The sequence below is a fragment of the Lepidochelys kempii genome, chromosome 20, assembly GCF_965140265.1.
Source record: "Lepidochelys kempii isolate rLepKem1 chromosome 20, rLepKem1.hap2, whole genome shotgun sequence".
In the NCBI taxonomy this organism is placed as follows: Eukaryota; Metazoa; Chordata; order Testudines; family Cheloniidae; genus Lepidochelys; species Lepidochelys kempii.
Genome location: NC_133275.1, coordinates 2,228,396 through 2,245,376, shown reverse-complemented (window position 1 = coordinate 2,245,376; position 16,981 = coordinate 2,228,396). Strand labels below are relative to the sequence as shown.

At 59.5% G+C, this 16,981-nt stretch overlaps 1 protein-coding gene across 2 annotated transcripts; it reads left to right on the top strand.

The window, feature by feature from the left end:
- Nucleotides 1-3,062: 3,062 nt before the first annotated feature.
- On the top strand, nucleotides 3,063-16,877 carry DNAJC14 (DnaJ heat shock protein family (Hsp40) member C14). Of its 2 annotated transcripts, XM_073319409.1 has the most exons (8): nucleotides 3,063-3,260; nucleotides 5,443-5,858; nucleotides 6,016-7,767; nucleotides 8,862-8,968; nucleotides 10,062-10,181; nucleotides 10,553-10,713; nucleotides 11,047-11,149; nucleotides 12,248-16,877. In XM_073319409.1, the coding sequence occupies exons 3-8, from the start codon at nucleotides 6,304-6,306 to the stop codon at nucleotides 12,447-12,449; spliced, it is 2,157 nt and encodes a 718-aa protein (XP_073175510.1). In that variant the 5' UTR covers nucleotides 3,063-3,260; nucleotides 5,443-5,858; nucleotides 6,016-6,303; the 3' UTR covers nucleotides 12,450-16,877. The 2 variants fall into 2 exon arrangements, with proteins under 2 accessions (XP_073175510.1, XP_073175511.1); XM_073319410.1 differs by lacking the exon at nucleotides 5,443-5,858.
- Nucleotides 16,878-16,981: the final 104 nt, after the last annotated feature.

Below are 16,981 nucleotides of genomic sequence, written 5' to 3'. Positions count from 1 at the left end.
AAACTGAGGCACAGAGTGGGGACGCTCGGAATAGAACCCAGGAGCCTGGACTGACAGACCTCGGTCTAACGCAGTCCTCGGTCTCGCTGTCTCTCACGCCCCAGCCCTTGTGGGAGCGGGAGGCCACGGGGGACGCCGTGTCTTGGAACAATGCAGAACAGCACCCCTCCCCCCTCCCGCCCCCTCCTTCCTCCATGGCACAGTGGAAGCTCTCAGGCCCCGACACTGGAGACAGAGGGAGCTTTGTGTCTCCCCAGCGCCGAGGTCGAGGGAGCACAGCACATGATCCGCCAGCCGAGCCCACAGCCACTGCGTCAGCCAGAGCCAGGCAGCGGGCACCTCCTGGCAGAGGGGCTGGGGCAGCCTTAGGGGCCTCCCCAATGCCTGCTCCACCTTCATAGTGATGGGCAGCCTCCTCCCGCATTGAGCTGCCAGGGCCCGGCACCCCCAGGAGGGCTGCACATGCTAGCAACAGGGTCAGCAATGTCCTCTGGCCACCACAGGGGGAGGTTAGTGCAGTGGGACTCGGAGCAGGACTCCTGGGTTCTCGCCCCAGCTCTGGGTGGGGAGTGGGGTCTAGTGGATTGGTCCATGGGACTGGGAGCCAGGACTCCTGGGTTCTCTCCCCAGCTCTGGGTGGGGAGTGGGGTCTAGTGGATTGGTCCATGGGACTGGGAGCCAGGACTCCTTGGTTCTCGCCCCAGCTCTGGGTGGGGAGTGGGGTCTAGTGGATTGGTCCCTAGGACTGGGAGCCAGGACTCCTGGGTTCTCGCCCCAGCTCTGGGAGGGGAGTGGGGTCCTAGGCCCAGTTCTAGAAGTCAGATTCTTTCTCACATGGCGAGGGCCGGGCTCTGCTACTGAGTTGCTGCCTCACCTAGGCACAGCCCTAGTGCCCCACTCGTCCCGGCCTGGAGACCCAGGGGCGTAGTGGCCCCACCTGGCGGAGGGGGGCAGAGCCGGCGTTAACGCGGGCGAAGCTAGTCGCTGCCCTTGGAAAGACGCTGCTAAGACCAGGGGGGCCAATTATCTTTTTTCAAGGTCCAGACTCCAGAGAAAATGATGCAAAAAGAACAACCATGGCAGTAGGTAAATGAGAAGAAGTTGGGGTTTGGTCACACGTGCCTGGCACGCTGGATTTGGCCCGCAGGCTGCCTGGTGACTGCCCCTGTGCTAAGGAAACACAGAGAACCCCTGATACCATCTTTCTTTGTTTAGCCCTTCTCATGGGGGAGCCTAACATGATTTACACAGTTCAGATGGCAAGCGCCTCGCCCAGGACAGCAACACTTCCCAGGGTTCAGCTGTCCAACACTGAAATGCAGCTGTCCCTGGGGTGGAGCATGGTAGCTACTTACCAGTGCACAGCAACAATGAACAGGGATCAGCTACCCAGGAGGGAATTGCAGCTGTCTCTGGGGTGGAGCACTCCGTCTGTTTAACAGCAGGTAGCAGTGGGATGCACATTATGGTAGAAAGGAAGAAGACTGTATCCAATGGAAACAATAGGAACTGAGGTTGGTTAATTAAGGTCACATGGTGGGAAAGGACCCACTGGCTCCAGGATTCACATCTCTGGAGGGGATTGACCTAGGAGGTACGAGCCAGCCCAAAGCCTCGGTGCCCCTATCCACATCCAATTGTAGGGCTAGTTCCTGGTCCTGTTTACATGGGTGTAAATCCAGATCGGCTCCAATGGAGATACTGTGGATTTACAGTGGGACAGCCGAGGTCAAGATCTGGACTTTATCTTCTCAGGGGCTCGGAAGGAAAGTCCCAAAGGGTTGGAGGAAAGGGGCAGCTGGGAGACTGGAAGGCCCCAGTCTGAACCTGTGTGGGATCATGGGCCAAATTCATACCCAGTGTAACTCAGTTGGCCCCGGTGGAGTTACACCGGGGAGAAGTTTGGCCCCAGCTGTGTGGGGGGGCGCATGTGTGGGAATAAGAACCTAAGAACGGCCAGACGGGGTCAGACCAAAGGTCCATCCAGCCCAGTGTCCTGTCTGCCGACAGTGGCCAGTGCCAGGGGCCCTGGAGGGAGTGAACCTAACAGGTAATGATCAGTGATCTCTCTCCTGCCCTCTGTCTCCCCCCTCTGACAAACAGAGGCCAGGGACACCCTTCCTTACCCATCCTGGCTCATAGCCATTAATGGACTTCACCTCCATGAATGTGTCCAGCTCCCTTGTAAACCCTGTTACAGTCCTAGCAGCCTAGACGACTGCTCCTACCCCTCCATCAGGTTGTCTTGCCCGTGATCCAGCTGCGAAGCCTCCGGGACTCTCCCGAGGGCTGTCTCTGCCTCCCTGGGTTACAGGGGCCACCAGCAGTCACTCGGGAGTCGCACTCGGAATCAGGGGGCTGGAATCATTCGTACCGTGGGGGTGCTGAGAACCATTGAACCAAACTGTGAATCCTGCATATGATGGAAACCTCTTCAAACCAGGGGGTGCGGTAGCTCCCCAGCACCCCCAGTTCCAGCGCCTAGTCTTGGAGTGCCGTGCCACCCGGTGCAGATCTGCTTCCCCCTTCCCTGAGCCAACCGAAATAGCCGTGGGTGCTGCCTCCCTGCCAGCAGGCTGGAGTGGGGTTCGAAGGCACACGCCGCTTTCTGCTGGAGAAAGGGCTGATGCTTCTCATCGGGGGCTCTCCAAGCAGAAACACCCATTTCGTGTCGTGGGAGCGCCGGTCAGGCACTGGTAGCTCCCTTGTGCCAGGTGGGGCACAGACCTGGAACAAGGAGATCGCCTCTGCCCCACTGAGCTCTGCTGACCAGGGGGTCTCGTGGTGTGTTACAGAGTCATGGTCCCCGCTTTACAGGTGGGGAAACCGAGGCACTGAGCGGGGTCGTGACCTGCGCAGGTCACCCAGCAGGCCGGGGCAGAGCGGGAATAGATCCCAGAAGTCCCGGCTCCGTCTCTCTGGAACCTCTTTCTGCGGAGGGGGCTGGGCAGTGCCCAGGGTGATGGAGCGTTGTGGGGGGCCTGGCTGGCTCGGGGGGGCGGGGAATGGGGCCCGGGGCCAAGCTGGGGCCCGATTCAAACCCGCTGCCTCTGTCCCAGGCTGAGGCCCGACGCGCTCAGCACAAGGCGCAGAACCGCAGAGGGCTCCTGGGGCGCTGGCCCTTTAAGGGGAAGCCCCGCCCTCTGCCCCGGAAGTGGAAGCTGCCGCGGTCACAGGCGGGCGGAAGGCGGAAGTGGGGAGAGAGGCGGACCCGGGGGGGCAAGAGGAGGAGGACACCCCCCCCCGGGCACCGGGAGCAGGTGAGTTCCCCTCCCCCCCGGTCTGCCCCCAACTCCGCGCGGGGGGGGAACCCCTGCCCCTCCCCCCCCCGGTCTGCCCCCAACTCCGCACGGGGGGGAGCCCCTGCCCCTCCCCCCCCCGGTCTGCCCCCAACTCCGCACGGGGGGGAGCCCCTCCCCCCCCCGGTCTGCCCCCAACTCCGCACGGGGGGGAGCCCCTGCCCCTCCCCCCCCCGGTCTGCCCCCAACTCCGCACGGGGGGGAGCCCCTCCCCCCCCCGGTCTGCCCCCAACTCCGGACGGGGGGGAGCCCCTGCCCCTCCCCCCCCCGGTCTGCCCCCAACTCCGCACGGGGGGGAGCCCCTGCCCCTCCCCCCCCGGTCTGCCCCCAACTCCGCACGGGGGGGGAGCCCCTGCCCCTCCCCCCCCGGTCTGCCCCCAACTCCGCACGGGGGGGGAGCCCCTGCCCCTCCCCCTCCCCCCCCGGTCTGCCCCCAACTCCGCACGGGGGGGGAGCCCCTGCCCCTCCCCCTCCCCCCCCGGTCTGCCCCCAACTCCGCACGGGGGGGGAGCCCCTGCCCCTCCCCCTCCCCCCCCCGGTCTGCCCCCAACTCCGCACGGGGGGGGAGCCCCTGCCCCTCCCCCTCCCCCCCCCCGGTCTGCCCCCAACTCCGCACGGGGGGGGAGCCCCTGCCCCTCCCCCTCCCCCCCCCCGGTCTGCCCCCAACTCCGCACGGGGGGGGAGCCCCTGCCCCTCCCCCTCCCCCCCCCGGTCTGCCCCCAACTCCGCACGGGGGGGGAGCCCCTGCCCCTCCCCCTCCCCCCCCCCGGTCTGCCCCCAACTCCGCACGGGGGGGGAGCCCCTGCCCCTCCCCCTCCCCCCCCCGGTCTGCCCCCAACTCCGCACGGGGGGGGAGCCCCTGCCCCTCCCCCTCCCCCCCCCCGGTCTGCCCCCAACTCCGCACGGGGGGGGAGCCCCTGCCCCTCCCCCTCCCCCCCCCGGTCTGCCCCCAACTCCGCACGGGGGGGGAACCCCTGCCCCTCCCCCCCCCGGTCTGCCCCCCACTCCGCACGGGGGGGGAACCCCTGCCCCTCCCCCCCCGGTCTGCCCCCCACTCCGCACGGGGGGGGAACCCCTGCCCCTCCCCCCCTGGTCTGCCCCCCACTCCGCACGGGGGGGGAACCCCTGCCCCTCCCCCCCTGGTCTGCCCCCCACTCCGCACGGGGGGGGAACCCCTGCCCCTCCCCCCCCGGTCTGCCCCCCACTCCGCACGGGGGGGAGCCCCTCCCCCCCCAGGCTGAGCCCCCTTCTCATGGTGCTACCCGTGGAGCGGGGGTCGCTGCCCCCTGTGGTGGGGGGCCCAGGCGAGGGGTCTCTCAGCGGGCGCTGACGTGGGGGGAGGGTCCCGGAGGCCTTGTGCCCCCCCATCACTGCGAGTTTGGCAGCTTCCCTTCCCCCCCACCTCAGCCAGCAGCCCGAGGGGTGCGAGTGGGGCTGTCAGACCCCCCCCCCCCCCGACTCGCCTGTCTCCTGCCCCTGGCATGTGGGGAGCCTGTCAGAGCTGAGGCCCCGCAGTGGGGGAGAGGACCAAGACCTGGCCGGGTCTGTCTGATCCCCCCGGCCCCCCGCTCTCTGGTGCCTGTGGCCCGGTGCGGTTGGGCAGTGCTGGTATCCTCATTGTACGGGGGGGTCCGAGGCACAGGGAGGCCGAGTGACACCTGCAGTGAATGGGACCAAGTCCGAGGCTCCTGCTCTAACCACTGCTCTGTCCTTCCGCTTCCTAAGCCCAAGGCAAATAAAAAGCTCCCCCCCCCCCCCCAAGCTTTTTGTTTGAAATCTCCCGGCTTTGAAGCCAATCTCACCACTTGTTGGGGCCTGACAGTGTGATATCTGAGTGCAGTTGGCAAAACAGGAAACTGACGCAGGATGAATGTGAAGTAGCTAGAGCCCTGATACCCTGGTGAGAGGCCCTCTAGAAATAGGGGTCTGGTACAGAGATGCCACCACCCAATTGGATTAGGTTGGTTTCGCTAGTCAAGGTTTGGGCAAGGATTTCAGGGCCATTGATAGGGTTAAATCCAAGCAAGAGAGCTCAAGCTTGTCCTAATAGTGAGCGTGGGTTCACTGGGACTCTGCCATTTCGTGTGGGTTGTTTGTAATCCAGAGTCAAATGACTGCGCTTTACTATCTCTTTTCCTCATAGGCACTTATACGGCTGTGCTTTTGTACTGACCCCTGCTGGGTTGCAGGAACAGCCTCACAGAGGGTCACTTCTGATTCTTGGGGCCAGGGCAGGAAACCTGGTGATTTAAGCACTGGCCAGTGGATTTCTCTCCAAGTGCCGGTGAAAGCTGCATGCAAGGAAGTTCTGTATCGCCACGGCTAGCACGTCGGCTTCCCATGTGGGGCGAGAGGGGAATTCACTGGCACTTGCGGTGGTAGATCTTTGAGATCTGAATACCTGGGATCCGGACTACGACCGTCTGCTGATCTCAGTGGCTCAGCCGCAAGCAGCTATTGGGTGGCTGCTGCTGAGCTACGAATGAGTTGAGGTGGGGGAAGCTCTGTCTCCCCTTCCAGGGGCCCCCAGTCCGCTCTGCTCTCAGTGTGTGTCAGAAGGTAGGTCCAGTCGCATGGACTGTGGATTTGAGAACAAGCCTTGGAGACCACTCTTGATTCACAGCCAGGGCTGCCCTTTGATCCCTCATGCTCTGTGTCTTGGCCTTGAGCCTGGTTTTGATGCCTTTGATTTTATTTTATTTTGTTTAATTTGCAGGACAAAGGCTACAAAATGACAGTTGTAACTTAACCCTTGCTGGTCCAGGACAGCTCTTGGGGCAAGGCAATAGAGAAGCAGATCTCTGGAGGAAGAGGGATGTGTGAAACCAAACTGGATAGTTCCTGCTGCTGGAGTGGCAAGCTCTCCCGGAGCAGGGGTGCACCAGGTGCCAGCCTTTGTGAGCATAACAGATCCTTGTTCTCAAGTTTTGGGGATCTGGGAAGCACTGGGCCTAACGGCTGCCAGTTCTTCCAAGAATGCTGCGGTTCTTAAGGCCCAGAACGTATGTCTCCAAGCCAAAGCTGGCCGAAAGAACTCCACAGAGCCGCCAAAGGCTTGGAACCGATGGAGGCTCGGGGGCCAGCTGCTACTGGGACTCCTAGTGTACGTGAGACATTGCTAGCTGAACTATCAGCCGAGAGGCTAGGGAAGGTGGAGGAGGCCGGCCATTCTCCCCCTCAGGGCTTTCCAGAAGGCGGAGAGCAGAGGACTTCCTGCACTACAGGGGAGGATGTTGGTTGGAATGGAAGCTGCGACCAAGTACCGATGGGGTTGCTGGAAGGGGACAGGTTGTTGCACTTCACTGAGTACAGTGCCTCTGGCTCCTGTCTGTCCAGTTACGAACGTTCCTGTAGTTGTCAGGGGGAGAGTCTGGATCCCTCCAGGACTTACCTGGAGAAGGGGAATTGCTCGTGTAGCTTCACTTGCCAGCGCTGGGCTTCGGAGTCCCTTGCAGCTGAGGATGAAGCCTTTGGTCCTGATTCAGCACCATGGCCGCAGGGCCAGGAGGAAGACGAGGAAGATGACGGAGTGTCCAAGGCCAGTGAGGACCTGTACAGCTCTGGCAGGCTGCTCAGCGGTAGGAAGAATGGGAGACGCCAGAGGCATCGCTCTGGCACGAAGGACAAGGAGGAGGGGAAGGAGAATGCCAAGCGGGAGGGTAGGTCTGTGCCGGCTGGTGGGAAGCACAAGCAGGCCAGGAAGAGGAGCCATGTGGACCGGCGGCGCCACTTAAAAGCTGAGGTCCCCAAGCAGCTGGAAGAGCTGGCCCGGGTCTGCGTCTCCTGTTTCAAGAAGCTCATCAAGCTGGTGCTGGTCATCACCCATGAGTGCGGCGAGTATGTGGAAGCTGGTGGGAGGTTCCTCTACTCGTGCTGTCAGCTCGACGCCTGGGCCCTGGGCTTAGCCCAAGGCAGCACGAGGACGTGGATCCAGCGGGCCAAGAGCAGCTCGGGGAAGGCAGCCCGGTGGCTGGGTTCCTGGGGGAACTGGCTGTGGCGGCTGCTCAGGATGCTGGGTGCCCTGCTCTTCCTGGTGCTCATGCTGCTCCTGGGCAGCCTGCGGCTATGCTGGCGAGTCTCCAAGTCCCTGCTTCTTGCTGGGGTAGGTAAGCTGGGCAGAACCAGCAGCATGGCCTGGCTCCTCTCGCTCCTGGGCTCGCCCTTCCTCCGCAGAACCTGGGCTCTCTTCAAAGAAACCAGGACTTGCAAGTACGTGTCACACTTGCTGCAAAAGTGGCCAGGGCTGCTTGGGGCAGCCAAAGGGCTAAGGACCGATGAGCTGGGAGCGGCTGCGACTGGCCCGGATCTTAGCGCAGGGGGGCGCTACCAGCCCAGCCAGGAGGTGGCACGGCTGCTGGCCCTGGCCGACGTGCCCGAGGAAGAGCTGAACCCCTTTCAGGTACTGGGGCTGGAGGCGACTGCTTCAGACTCAGAGCTGAAGAAGGCCTATCGTCAGCTGGCTGTGCTGGTGAGTGTACCCTGGCGTGGCGGGGGATGGACATCGCACCCAGCCCCATGGCACCCGAGCACCTAGGGGGACATGAGGCAGGAACTCCATTTGAGCTGCATTGTCCTCGTACGGGGAGAGAGTGAGCCACTCTTCTCTAGCCTCTCCCCACTGAGGCTCAATACGCTTAATCCCCTGCCCCCATGTTACAGATGGGTAAACTGAGACACGCACTGTTAGGGTGACTTGTCCAAAGGCCACGTAACGTGTCTGTTTCAGAGCTGGGCTGAGACCCAGATTCCTTCCTGCGAATTCCTTGCTTTGGCGGGTCCACCGCAAGGCCTCCACTGCAAGGTGGGTCCACTGCTAGGCCAGAGGCATGGGGATCGGTGTTAATAACTGGCAGCAGCTCCCGAGTTAGGCTTGTGCTGAGCCTGGCGTGGGCTGCAGGACTGAGCAGCTGACTGACTCTAGTCCCCGGAGCTGCCTGGTATCTCAGCGGGGGATGCTGGGCTTTTGCTGTCCTTTTATAAAGTGAAACTTCTGCTTGATGTTTTGCCCCATGTTCTTCCTGTTTTCCTGGGTTCCTCTAACAAGCCGTGGTGCAGGGCAGCCTTCGCGTGCTTCCCGGCCCTGATGGCTAGGGGCAGTGGACTGATGCTGCTTTGTCACTTGGAGTCGCCATGTGAGCACCGTGGAGTTGTGGCGCAGGCCGCGCTGGGAGAGCTTGATGGCTTTGAGGCTCCCCTGGGTGCTGGCTGTCCCTTCTGCCCCAGCTCATCAGCTGGGCACCCCCTTTTTTGCCCTGGCCGGGATGGGGAGCCCTCCTGCCTTTGCTGCTCTGCTTGTGGTGCCTGAGAAGGAAGACAAGAAGCGACAGGTGGGGGCCGAGGCTCAGCAGCCTGGCCTTGGCCAGACCAGAGTGGCCCATTTGGCCTTGTCTGAAGACATGTAGCACCCACTCCTTCTTTCTCCCCCTCCCCCGACCCATCTGGCGGTGCTGTCCTGTCCTGTCCCTAGAGGGGGCTCCGTCCCGGCCAGACCCCTCGCACCAGACGAGGTCAGCGCCGAAGGAGCCTCTTGGTGGTCTCAGGTTCCCATGTCTTGCTTTGCAGGTTCATCCCGACAAGAATGAGCATCCGCGGGCGGAGGAAGCCTTCAAGGTGCTGCGAGCTGCCTGGGATATCGTGAGCAACCCGGAGAAGAGGAAAGAGTACGAGATGTGAGTTGGGGGCCCCTTCCCACCCCCTAAGGCAGGACGGGGGCGAGGGATGGAGGGGAGCCTGCAGTTGCTGGTGGCGGATTAGAGAACATGGCCTCCTCCGTCACATCTCTGTGTACCTGAGGGACGGGTGATGGGGAGGAAGGTGGGCTGGGATCTTGGGCTGTGCTGCTCAGCCCCACCGTGACTTGCTGATCTGATCTGCCCACCGAAGTCTGTACTTTGGCTTCAGGCCTGCCCTGGGGCTGTTACTTCCCCTGCTGACTGGGGGAGCAAGGATGGCACCTTCGGACGGGTGTCTTGAGTGGGACCGGTCCTCTTCCGGTACTCGCCACTGCGAGACGTTGCTTTGAGGCCCGAGTGGATGATGCTCCTGTGCTTTGCTGGGAGGACACAGCCAGGAATTTCTGAGTGAGGCACCAAGGGCTTTTGATGAGCCGTGGGTCATGAGAGCAAAGGCAGAGCACGAGGGCTTTAGCCGAGAAACCTCCTATACTTAAATACCCTTTAGAAGTCGTTGTTAGGGGGCCAGAGTCTCTGTCAGAGAACTGGCAGGTGGGAATTTGAGATGTCCGATTATAAGTGAAATCCCTCCGGCTGCTCTTCTCTTCTTGCCTGCGATCACTGGTGGCCCAGGTCAGGGTGCGGGCGCTGTTGTGCAAGGAGCTGTACAAATGTGTCCTAGGGAGCTTACTGCCTGGGTTAATGGGGAGCTGCCATAGGTGACAGGAGCAAACGGGGTGCGTAGGTGGGGCTTTGGTGCGGGGTCAGGCCTGGGCCGATGGAATGAAGCTGAGGCTCTCCAGGCCCGGCTGCCCGGTGTGGCAACCTCCCTAGAGCTGTGAGTGCCAATCTTCTGCCGGCTCCTGACGCCGCGTCTTGGCCAGCGATGGCCTGGGGAGGTGGTAGGGTGTGTGCCCCCACGCTGGCTGCAGCAAGAACCTCGTGCAAGCCAGCCCTGCTGCCAACGGGGGCTGAGCCCAGCAGGGAGGGGCGTGGGCTGACTGCTGGGTGCAGAGGCTGTCCTGTGCCGGTTCCTCCTGTGGGCTCCCTGCCTGGGGTGTGACTCACCCCCATGCCGTTGTGATTGCAGCAAGCAGATGGCAGAAAGTGAGCTGACAAAATCCATGAATGAGTTCCTCACCAAGCTGCGGGACGACCTGAAAGAGGCCATGAACACCATGATGTGTAGCAAGTGCCAGGGGAAGCACAAGTAGGTGCTGGCGTTCGGTGACTGCTTTAACCCCCTGCTTGCAGCCCTGGTGCCCTGCCTCCTCCTGGGGCACCAAGCGTTACCCCTCCCTGGGGCCTGGAGCTCAGGAGTGGGTCTGGCCCTGCGTGGCGGCCGGAATGGATCAGCCAGACAGTCCTGCAGCTGGTGGGCTCATGTCCTGGCTTTCCCAGTTAGCTGCGCTTAAGACCATTGTGCTTCTTCCTTAAGCACAAGTGTTCTGTGGTGCGGGTTGTCCTAGAGCATCCTGGGAATTTGGAGTGCTGTGGGAGGGAGGACGCGTCCCTCTGGGACGGGACATGGCAAAGCTGGCCCCACTCTAACAGCGTTTGGCAATCTCCCTGCTGCTCTAGGAGGTTCGAGATGGACCGAGATCCGCTCAGTGCTCGCTACTGCGCGGAGTGCGGCAAGCTGCACCCTGCCAAGGAGGGAGACTTCTGGGCCGAATCAAGCATGCTGGGGCTGAAAATCACCTACTTCGCCCTGATGGATGGGAAAGTCTATGACATCACAGGTACGGGAGGCGTCCGTGGGGCCAGGATGTGCGGCCTAACCAGACCGTGAAACTGACCAGTTGTTCGCCAGCCCCTTGAATTGCAGTTACACCAGGCTGATGAACCATGTTTAAACAGTCCCCTGCTCCTAATGTTTCAGGGACTAGCAATCCTTCCCCTCAGGATCCCTAGCCCAGCTGGAGAGGAGGATGCCAGCCCTTGGTGGGGGTGCGGCTCTCTCCTGCTTTTCCTGGGTTGTGTCATTGCTCCTGTGCTCCGGAGGCCGGGAGGTGTGATGGCTGCGGTTGCTTCCTCCTGCCGGCTGATGGTGTGTCCTGCCTGTCTGTCTGCAGAGTGGGCTGGCTGTCAGCGGGTTGGAATCTCTCCCGACACCCATCGTGCCCCGTATCACATATCGTTTGGATCAAGGACCTCCGGCTTGGGTGGACGCCAGAGGTTGGTACTGCATGCTGTTCTGGTTCCTTCATGCTCTCGCCTTGGTCTGAGTGGGTGGGGATGGGTCAAATCTCCAATCTTGAGCACTTCTGGGGGAGCTGTGGCCAGCCATAAGTTCCCTCTGGCATTCCACTTTCCCCCCATCAAAGGGCCGAAGGGAGCTGAGTTACTCAGTGTTCGCTGGTTTCAGAGTAACAGCCGTGTTAGTCTGTATTCGCAAGAAGAAAAGGAGGACTTGTGGCACCTTAGAGACTAACCAATTTATTTGAGCATAAGCTTTAGTGAGCTACAGCTCACTTCATCGGATGCTTATGCTCAAATAAATTGGTTAGTCTCTAAGGTGCCACAAGTCCTCCTTTTCTTTCAGTGTTCGCTGGGAGTCTCCTTGTTGGGGTCAGCAAAGCTCCCCCCTTTCCTAATCGTGCTACTGCTGGGCTCTGGAGCACTGCCCCCTTGTGGCAGAGTACTGCACTGCTGCTTTAAACCATGTGGTCTGAGGACAGGTGATTCTGCATAGATAAAAATCCCCCCCCCTTCTGTGGGCTGTTGGAGGAATTCTTCCCCGCCCGTCCCGGGTCCTTGCAGATGCGTTTTAAACCAACGCCGGCCAGCGATCCGTCATCTGTCGCTCTGTCAACCCATCCTGCGTTTCCAGCTGCCTCCCCCATTGGGTGGAAGGGTCACGGGAGCACACTGATCCCAGACACCCCTGCCAAGTGCCATCCAATGCTGCTGAAATTAACAGAGGGCAGGTCACTGAGCCCCTGGCAGGATCTGGCCCCTTAGCCTCACAGCTCCCTTGCTGTGTGGGTGCTTTCCCTGGCGAGGAGACTAGGAGTGGAGTGACTTGAGAGCCCATGACAGTGCTGGGAATAGAACCCAGGAGCCCCTGCAAACCCACTTAGACCCTCACTGCCTCCCTGAGTTGGGGACAGAACCCAGGAGTCCTGAGTACCGACCCCTCTGCTCTAACCCCCTAGCCCATGCAAACCTAGGAGTCCTGACTCCCTGCTGTAACCACTAGAGCCCACTGAACTGTCTCTTGAGACCCAACTACATGTGTAAGTGTCGTGTCTATAAACACTTGTTTTCCCCCAGAACTGCCTCTGAAGGCAGCCCCGCCTCAGCTGCAGACCTGCAGGACTTCTTCAACCGCGTATTTCAGGGGACCCCGGGGCAGATGCCCAACCCCCAGGCAGCAGCTCCTTCTGCTTCAGCCCCGAAGACAGAGAGTGCAGCCCCAAAAGGGGACTCAAAGCAGAAAAGGCGGAAGAAAGTTCGCCGTCCCTTCCAGCGCTGAGGAGCGGCATGGCCAGTGCAGGAGAGTAACCGGGTGGGGGCTGCTTTGCTCTTGGCCCGGCAGGAGGCCACAAGCACTGACAGGAAACGAAGCTCCTGTGTATGTCCCAGCAGGCAGCTGGGCGCGTCCCGGGCTCTAGGTCGGGCACTAAAAGGGCTCTTTACAAGAAGAAGAATCTATTTTTTTCTTTAGATATTTAAAAGCCAACCAGGCGTTTGGGGAATTTCCGGCTGATGCCGTTAACTTCTAGTGTAAAGAACCAGACCCAGTGATACCAAAGAACTCCAGCAGGGGGTGCCCTGCAGGATCCCTGGAGACACCAGCCCAGTGTGTGTGGAAGGAGGGTGTCCCTGCAGTTGGGGGGTGGGGAAGCTGGACAGAGCCATGGAATCTCTTCAGGGTTACTTTAAAAATCAGGGGATGTTTCATTTCCATAAAGGCCACATCTGGGATCCATTGGGAGGCAGCCATGTCCCTTCCCTCCGCTTGCCCCCCATTTCTCATGCGCAGCTCCCCTTCACTCCCCCGCCCATTGATGTCTGCGTCTTGCAGCCCTCCGAGAGCTGCAGGGAGCCGTAATGGGTCACACACAGCACTGAGCAGGATCCCTTAGAACTGAATCGCAATTTGGCCTCTAAAGCTTCTGCAGCAGATGGTATTCTTGACCCCTCCCATCTGCACAGCTCATCACCCCAGAAGAACCACGCCAAGCGTTGAACCCCGGTGCTGGAGGGCGGCTTGCTCAGCTGACTGGAGAATGCTCCTAGAGAGCAGCCCAGCCTTGGCCCCGGCAGACAAGACTGAGCCCTTTGTCTAACTCTTGCAGGGTCTTATCCATGCCTACTCCTGGAGCCAGGGCATCTGTCTGCGCTCTCTGCCGAGCCCTGCTGCCCCAGAGGTGAAATGAGGTGTGGGTGGGTGCTCCCTGTGCTGTGCCTGGCTCCGTTCCCACTGTGCTGGTAGCACATGCTGGCCCCTTGCTTCATGCTGACCCCCCCGTCGGATTTTTGTTGCTGATTCCCCCTCAGCCCTGCTTCCCGGCCATGGACACCTTTTCTGCCAGCTGGGCTCAGCCATAGTCCTGAGACTTGGGAGAGCGGTTCCCCAGCGGGTTGCTCTGGGAGCTCAGTTGTGAGATGCTGTCTGCACAAGTCTTCTGATCTGTGCAGCCAGTATTGACTTTACTGTTCACAGGGATGCTGGCTGGGGCCAGCCGCTCACATACGGGGACTAGGCTTTCCAAAGAAGCTAGGTCAAGTTTGTAAGCCCAGCCCCAACCCATCAAAACCCTGGTCTGCTGCTGGGCAAGCTCCTGGCAGTCAGTCAGACGGGTCTGTAACTGTCCAGCCTCTTACTGAAGGGTTGGTCTTGGGTTCTAACAGCCGGTTCCTATTTGTCTGTACATATCTCTGTTTAATCCCCTGTACAAACCCCTTGTGATAAATCTAGCTCAATCCCTGAGAGCAGCTGCGGGAGTGCTTCCCCCGCTTCCCTGGGCAGCGCCAGTCCGTTCCATGTATTACACCTCGGCTTTCTGTAGGCACTTTCTGTAACCTCCTTAGGTTTGCTCTTCCGGTCGCTAACATACACCCAGCTCACAGAGCTGATGCGGAATTACTCTAACCCCAGTTGGAGTAAAGCTGATTTTTAAGTTGTTCCAGGAAGTAAGACTCCTTTTCCTTGTCAGGGTGTTTATGGCATTTCACTGCTGAATTTCCAAAATGAATTGGATTTAGGGTAGGGCCTACACAAACAATTGTGTGGGTGTGAGCAGAAAGCTCTGCTTTAGGATTAAACTGGTGAGTGTATATTCTACAATTACCCATCCCCTGCAAACTAAACCCCCATAGGATTACATAAGAGTATTCTCTACACACCCAACTTGTGTATAGACACCACTGTGCAGCTGTGAAAAAGGGGGACATAACAAGCAGGAGGCCTGGCCCCTGCTAAAGCTGGATTTCGGGCTAGTGGAAGAAAACTAGGACAGTAACTCAGGCACTCGTCCTTATTTATCAAAACTGTCTCAAAGTGACATGAGCCAGCAGGGGCCAAGCTGGGGTCGGACACACTAAACTGTAGTTTGTGGTGCCTGTCGGTTAACTAACGCCTGAGCAGGCCGCACTGAACAGAGGGTGAGGGCAGGTATTTCCTCATCACCGTCCTTAGAATGACAAGACTAAGCTCTTAAAACAAGCCCTCCCAGCTCAGCCTTCCTCTAGGAGCTTTGTTATTTGAGCCCCTTTTCATTATTTGAAGGGTGTGATGGGAACCACCTGGCTGGCTTCTCTGTCAACTGTTTCTCCCCCCAGGTGTCACTCACCTGCAAACCCTGATTCCTCTTCCCAGGGTGAACTCTGGGCAGCAGGACTGAACGACGCGGGGACCAGGGCTGCAGAGCTCTTTCCCTCTGGTGAACTGGTTCTAAGGGCCACTGAGCTGGGAGCGAGTCTCAGCATCACATGGCTATTTGGGGGGTGTTACGTGAAGTGAATCAAGGGTCTTTAGCTGGTTCCTTGCAGACGTGCATCCATGTCCCTAAAAATCCCAGCTATGGGGGGTGCAAATGTGGTGTCCTCAGAGAGGGCAGCATGATTGTATGCAGGACCGCAGGGCCTGACCAGACCCCTGAGGAGGTGCAAGCTGTGCTCCCTCTGAGGTGGGGGGGCAGCTTGGACTGTTTCTACCAGGGCTGTACCTGGGCTGTGGAGAGGTGGCCATCCCCTCTCCTGGGCGCCCCATCCCCTCTCCTGGGCTCGGTTACCTTGAGCTGAGCAGGCAGACGTTAGCTCTAGGTTTGGAGGTGGTGGGAGGAGGAAGCTGTATTTAACACAGGGCCAATCACGGTCACTGGTGCACAAGGGATGAATGGACAATGTAAAGCCGTGTAGTCCTGCTGCGCATACAACTGATCATTTGGAAGGGCCAGGAAGGGAGCTAATCATAAGAACGGCCAGACTGGGTCAGATCAATGGTCCCGCTAGCTCAGTGTCCTGCCTTCAGATAGGGGCAGGTGTCAAGTGCTTCCGAGAGAGTGAACAGAACAGGGCAAACATTGAGAGATCCAGCCTGTCTTCCAGGTCCAGCATCTGGCTGTCAGAGGTTTAAGGTCACTGAGCACGTGGGGCTGTGTCTCTGCCCATCTTGGCTAACAGCCATTGTTGGACCTCTTCCCCATGAACGTAACTCATTCTTTTTTTGAACCCAGTTAGGTTTGGCCTTCACCACATCCCCTGGCAAGGAGTTCCACAAGTTGACTGTGTTGTGGGATCCATGGTTGGTTTTAAACCTGCTGCCTGTTAATGGCATTGGGTGATGCCTGGTTGGTTTGTTATGGGAAGGGGTAAATAGCACATCCCTAGTCGCTTGCTTCCCGGCAGTCATGACTATACAGACCTCTGTCACCCCCCATCTCTTTTCCAAGCTGAGCCATCCCGTTTTTAATCTCCTGACCTGGAAGCTCTCCCCAAGGGAGACCCACCCTGGCTCACACTCATGGAGAACCGGGCTGCTGGGGATTTGCTCTCTCTAGTTCTCAGCTGCAACGGACACCTTGGCTGGTAGTGCCTTGGTGACCCCAAAATGTACATTAAGGGGCCTTGGAAATATACCCCTCCTCCAGTCATGTTCTAGCTGCGATCACATGGGGCAGGAAATGAAGCAACTCCAGCATTGTAATGTCCCTTGGTCTGTATGCTCGGGGCTTCTTGTTGGCTCCTCTCGGGCAGCTGCCTCAGCCACCTTGCTGCTCCTTACCCCTTCACGTTTACGGGGGAGTCTGTCTACTGCTGGGCTGTCAGCCTCCTTCGCTTGTCTCTTCATCATGAGCGAGTAGAGTAAAGCTTGCCGGTGGCAGACACCAGAGCCTCTCCTTCACTGGGGACTCCCTCCCTGTACACAAAGCCACAGGCTCACCACTGCAGCTGCTGCTTTGAGCTGAGCAGCCACGCCCTAGGACACTTACCTGGTCTCACCTGCCAGCTTGCTCTGTTCTTTGCTCCCTGAGCTTGCGTGGCTTCTGCGGCTCTGCTGCCAGGGCTGCCTAACTCAGTTCACGCCGGGGGAGCCAGAAACCGAGTTGTAGGCACGTTCCCTCTCCCCCCTGCCTCCGAGCAACTGAGCTCCTGTCGATGTAGCTCTGCAGCCTCTCGGCGCTAGTGGAGGTTTGGGGAAGCGGACTGGCTGGAAGCGCATCTGCTTGGGCTGCTGCGGGGCAGAGCTGCCTTAAGACGCTTAAATACGTTTTGCAAAAAAATAAGTCTTGGACAATCAATCACTCTTCCTGACCTGTATTGCCATGCGAGTGTTTGATGTCGGGTGTATTCACTGTTCACCTCCTTTGTCCTGAGGGCTGAGCACGGAGGTTTTTAAGATGATTGTGTATCTCTTTCTTATCACTTTTGTTAAATTAAAATACAATTTGAAGAAGCCTGTCTCCTCTGGGAGGTGGGGAAGGAACAAGCAGGGGATTGTGTGATCCACTCCACATCCTCTCCCACCAGTGAATATCTTCTGTTCTTTACTGTCACCCC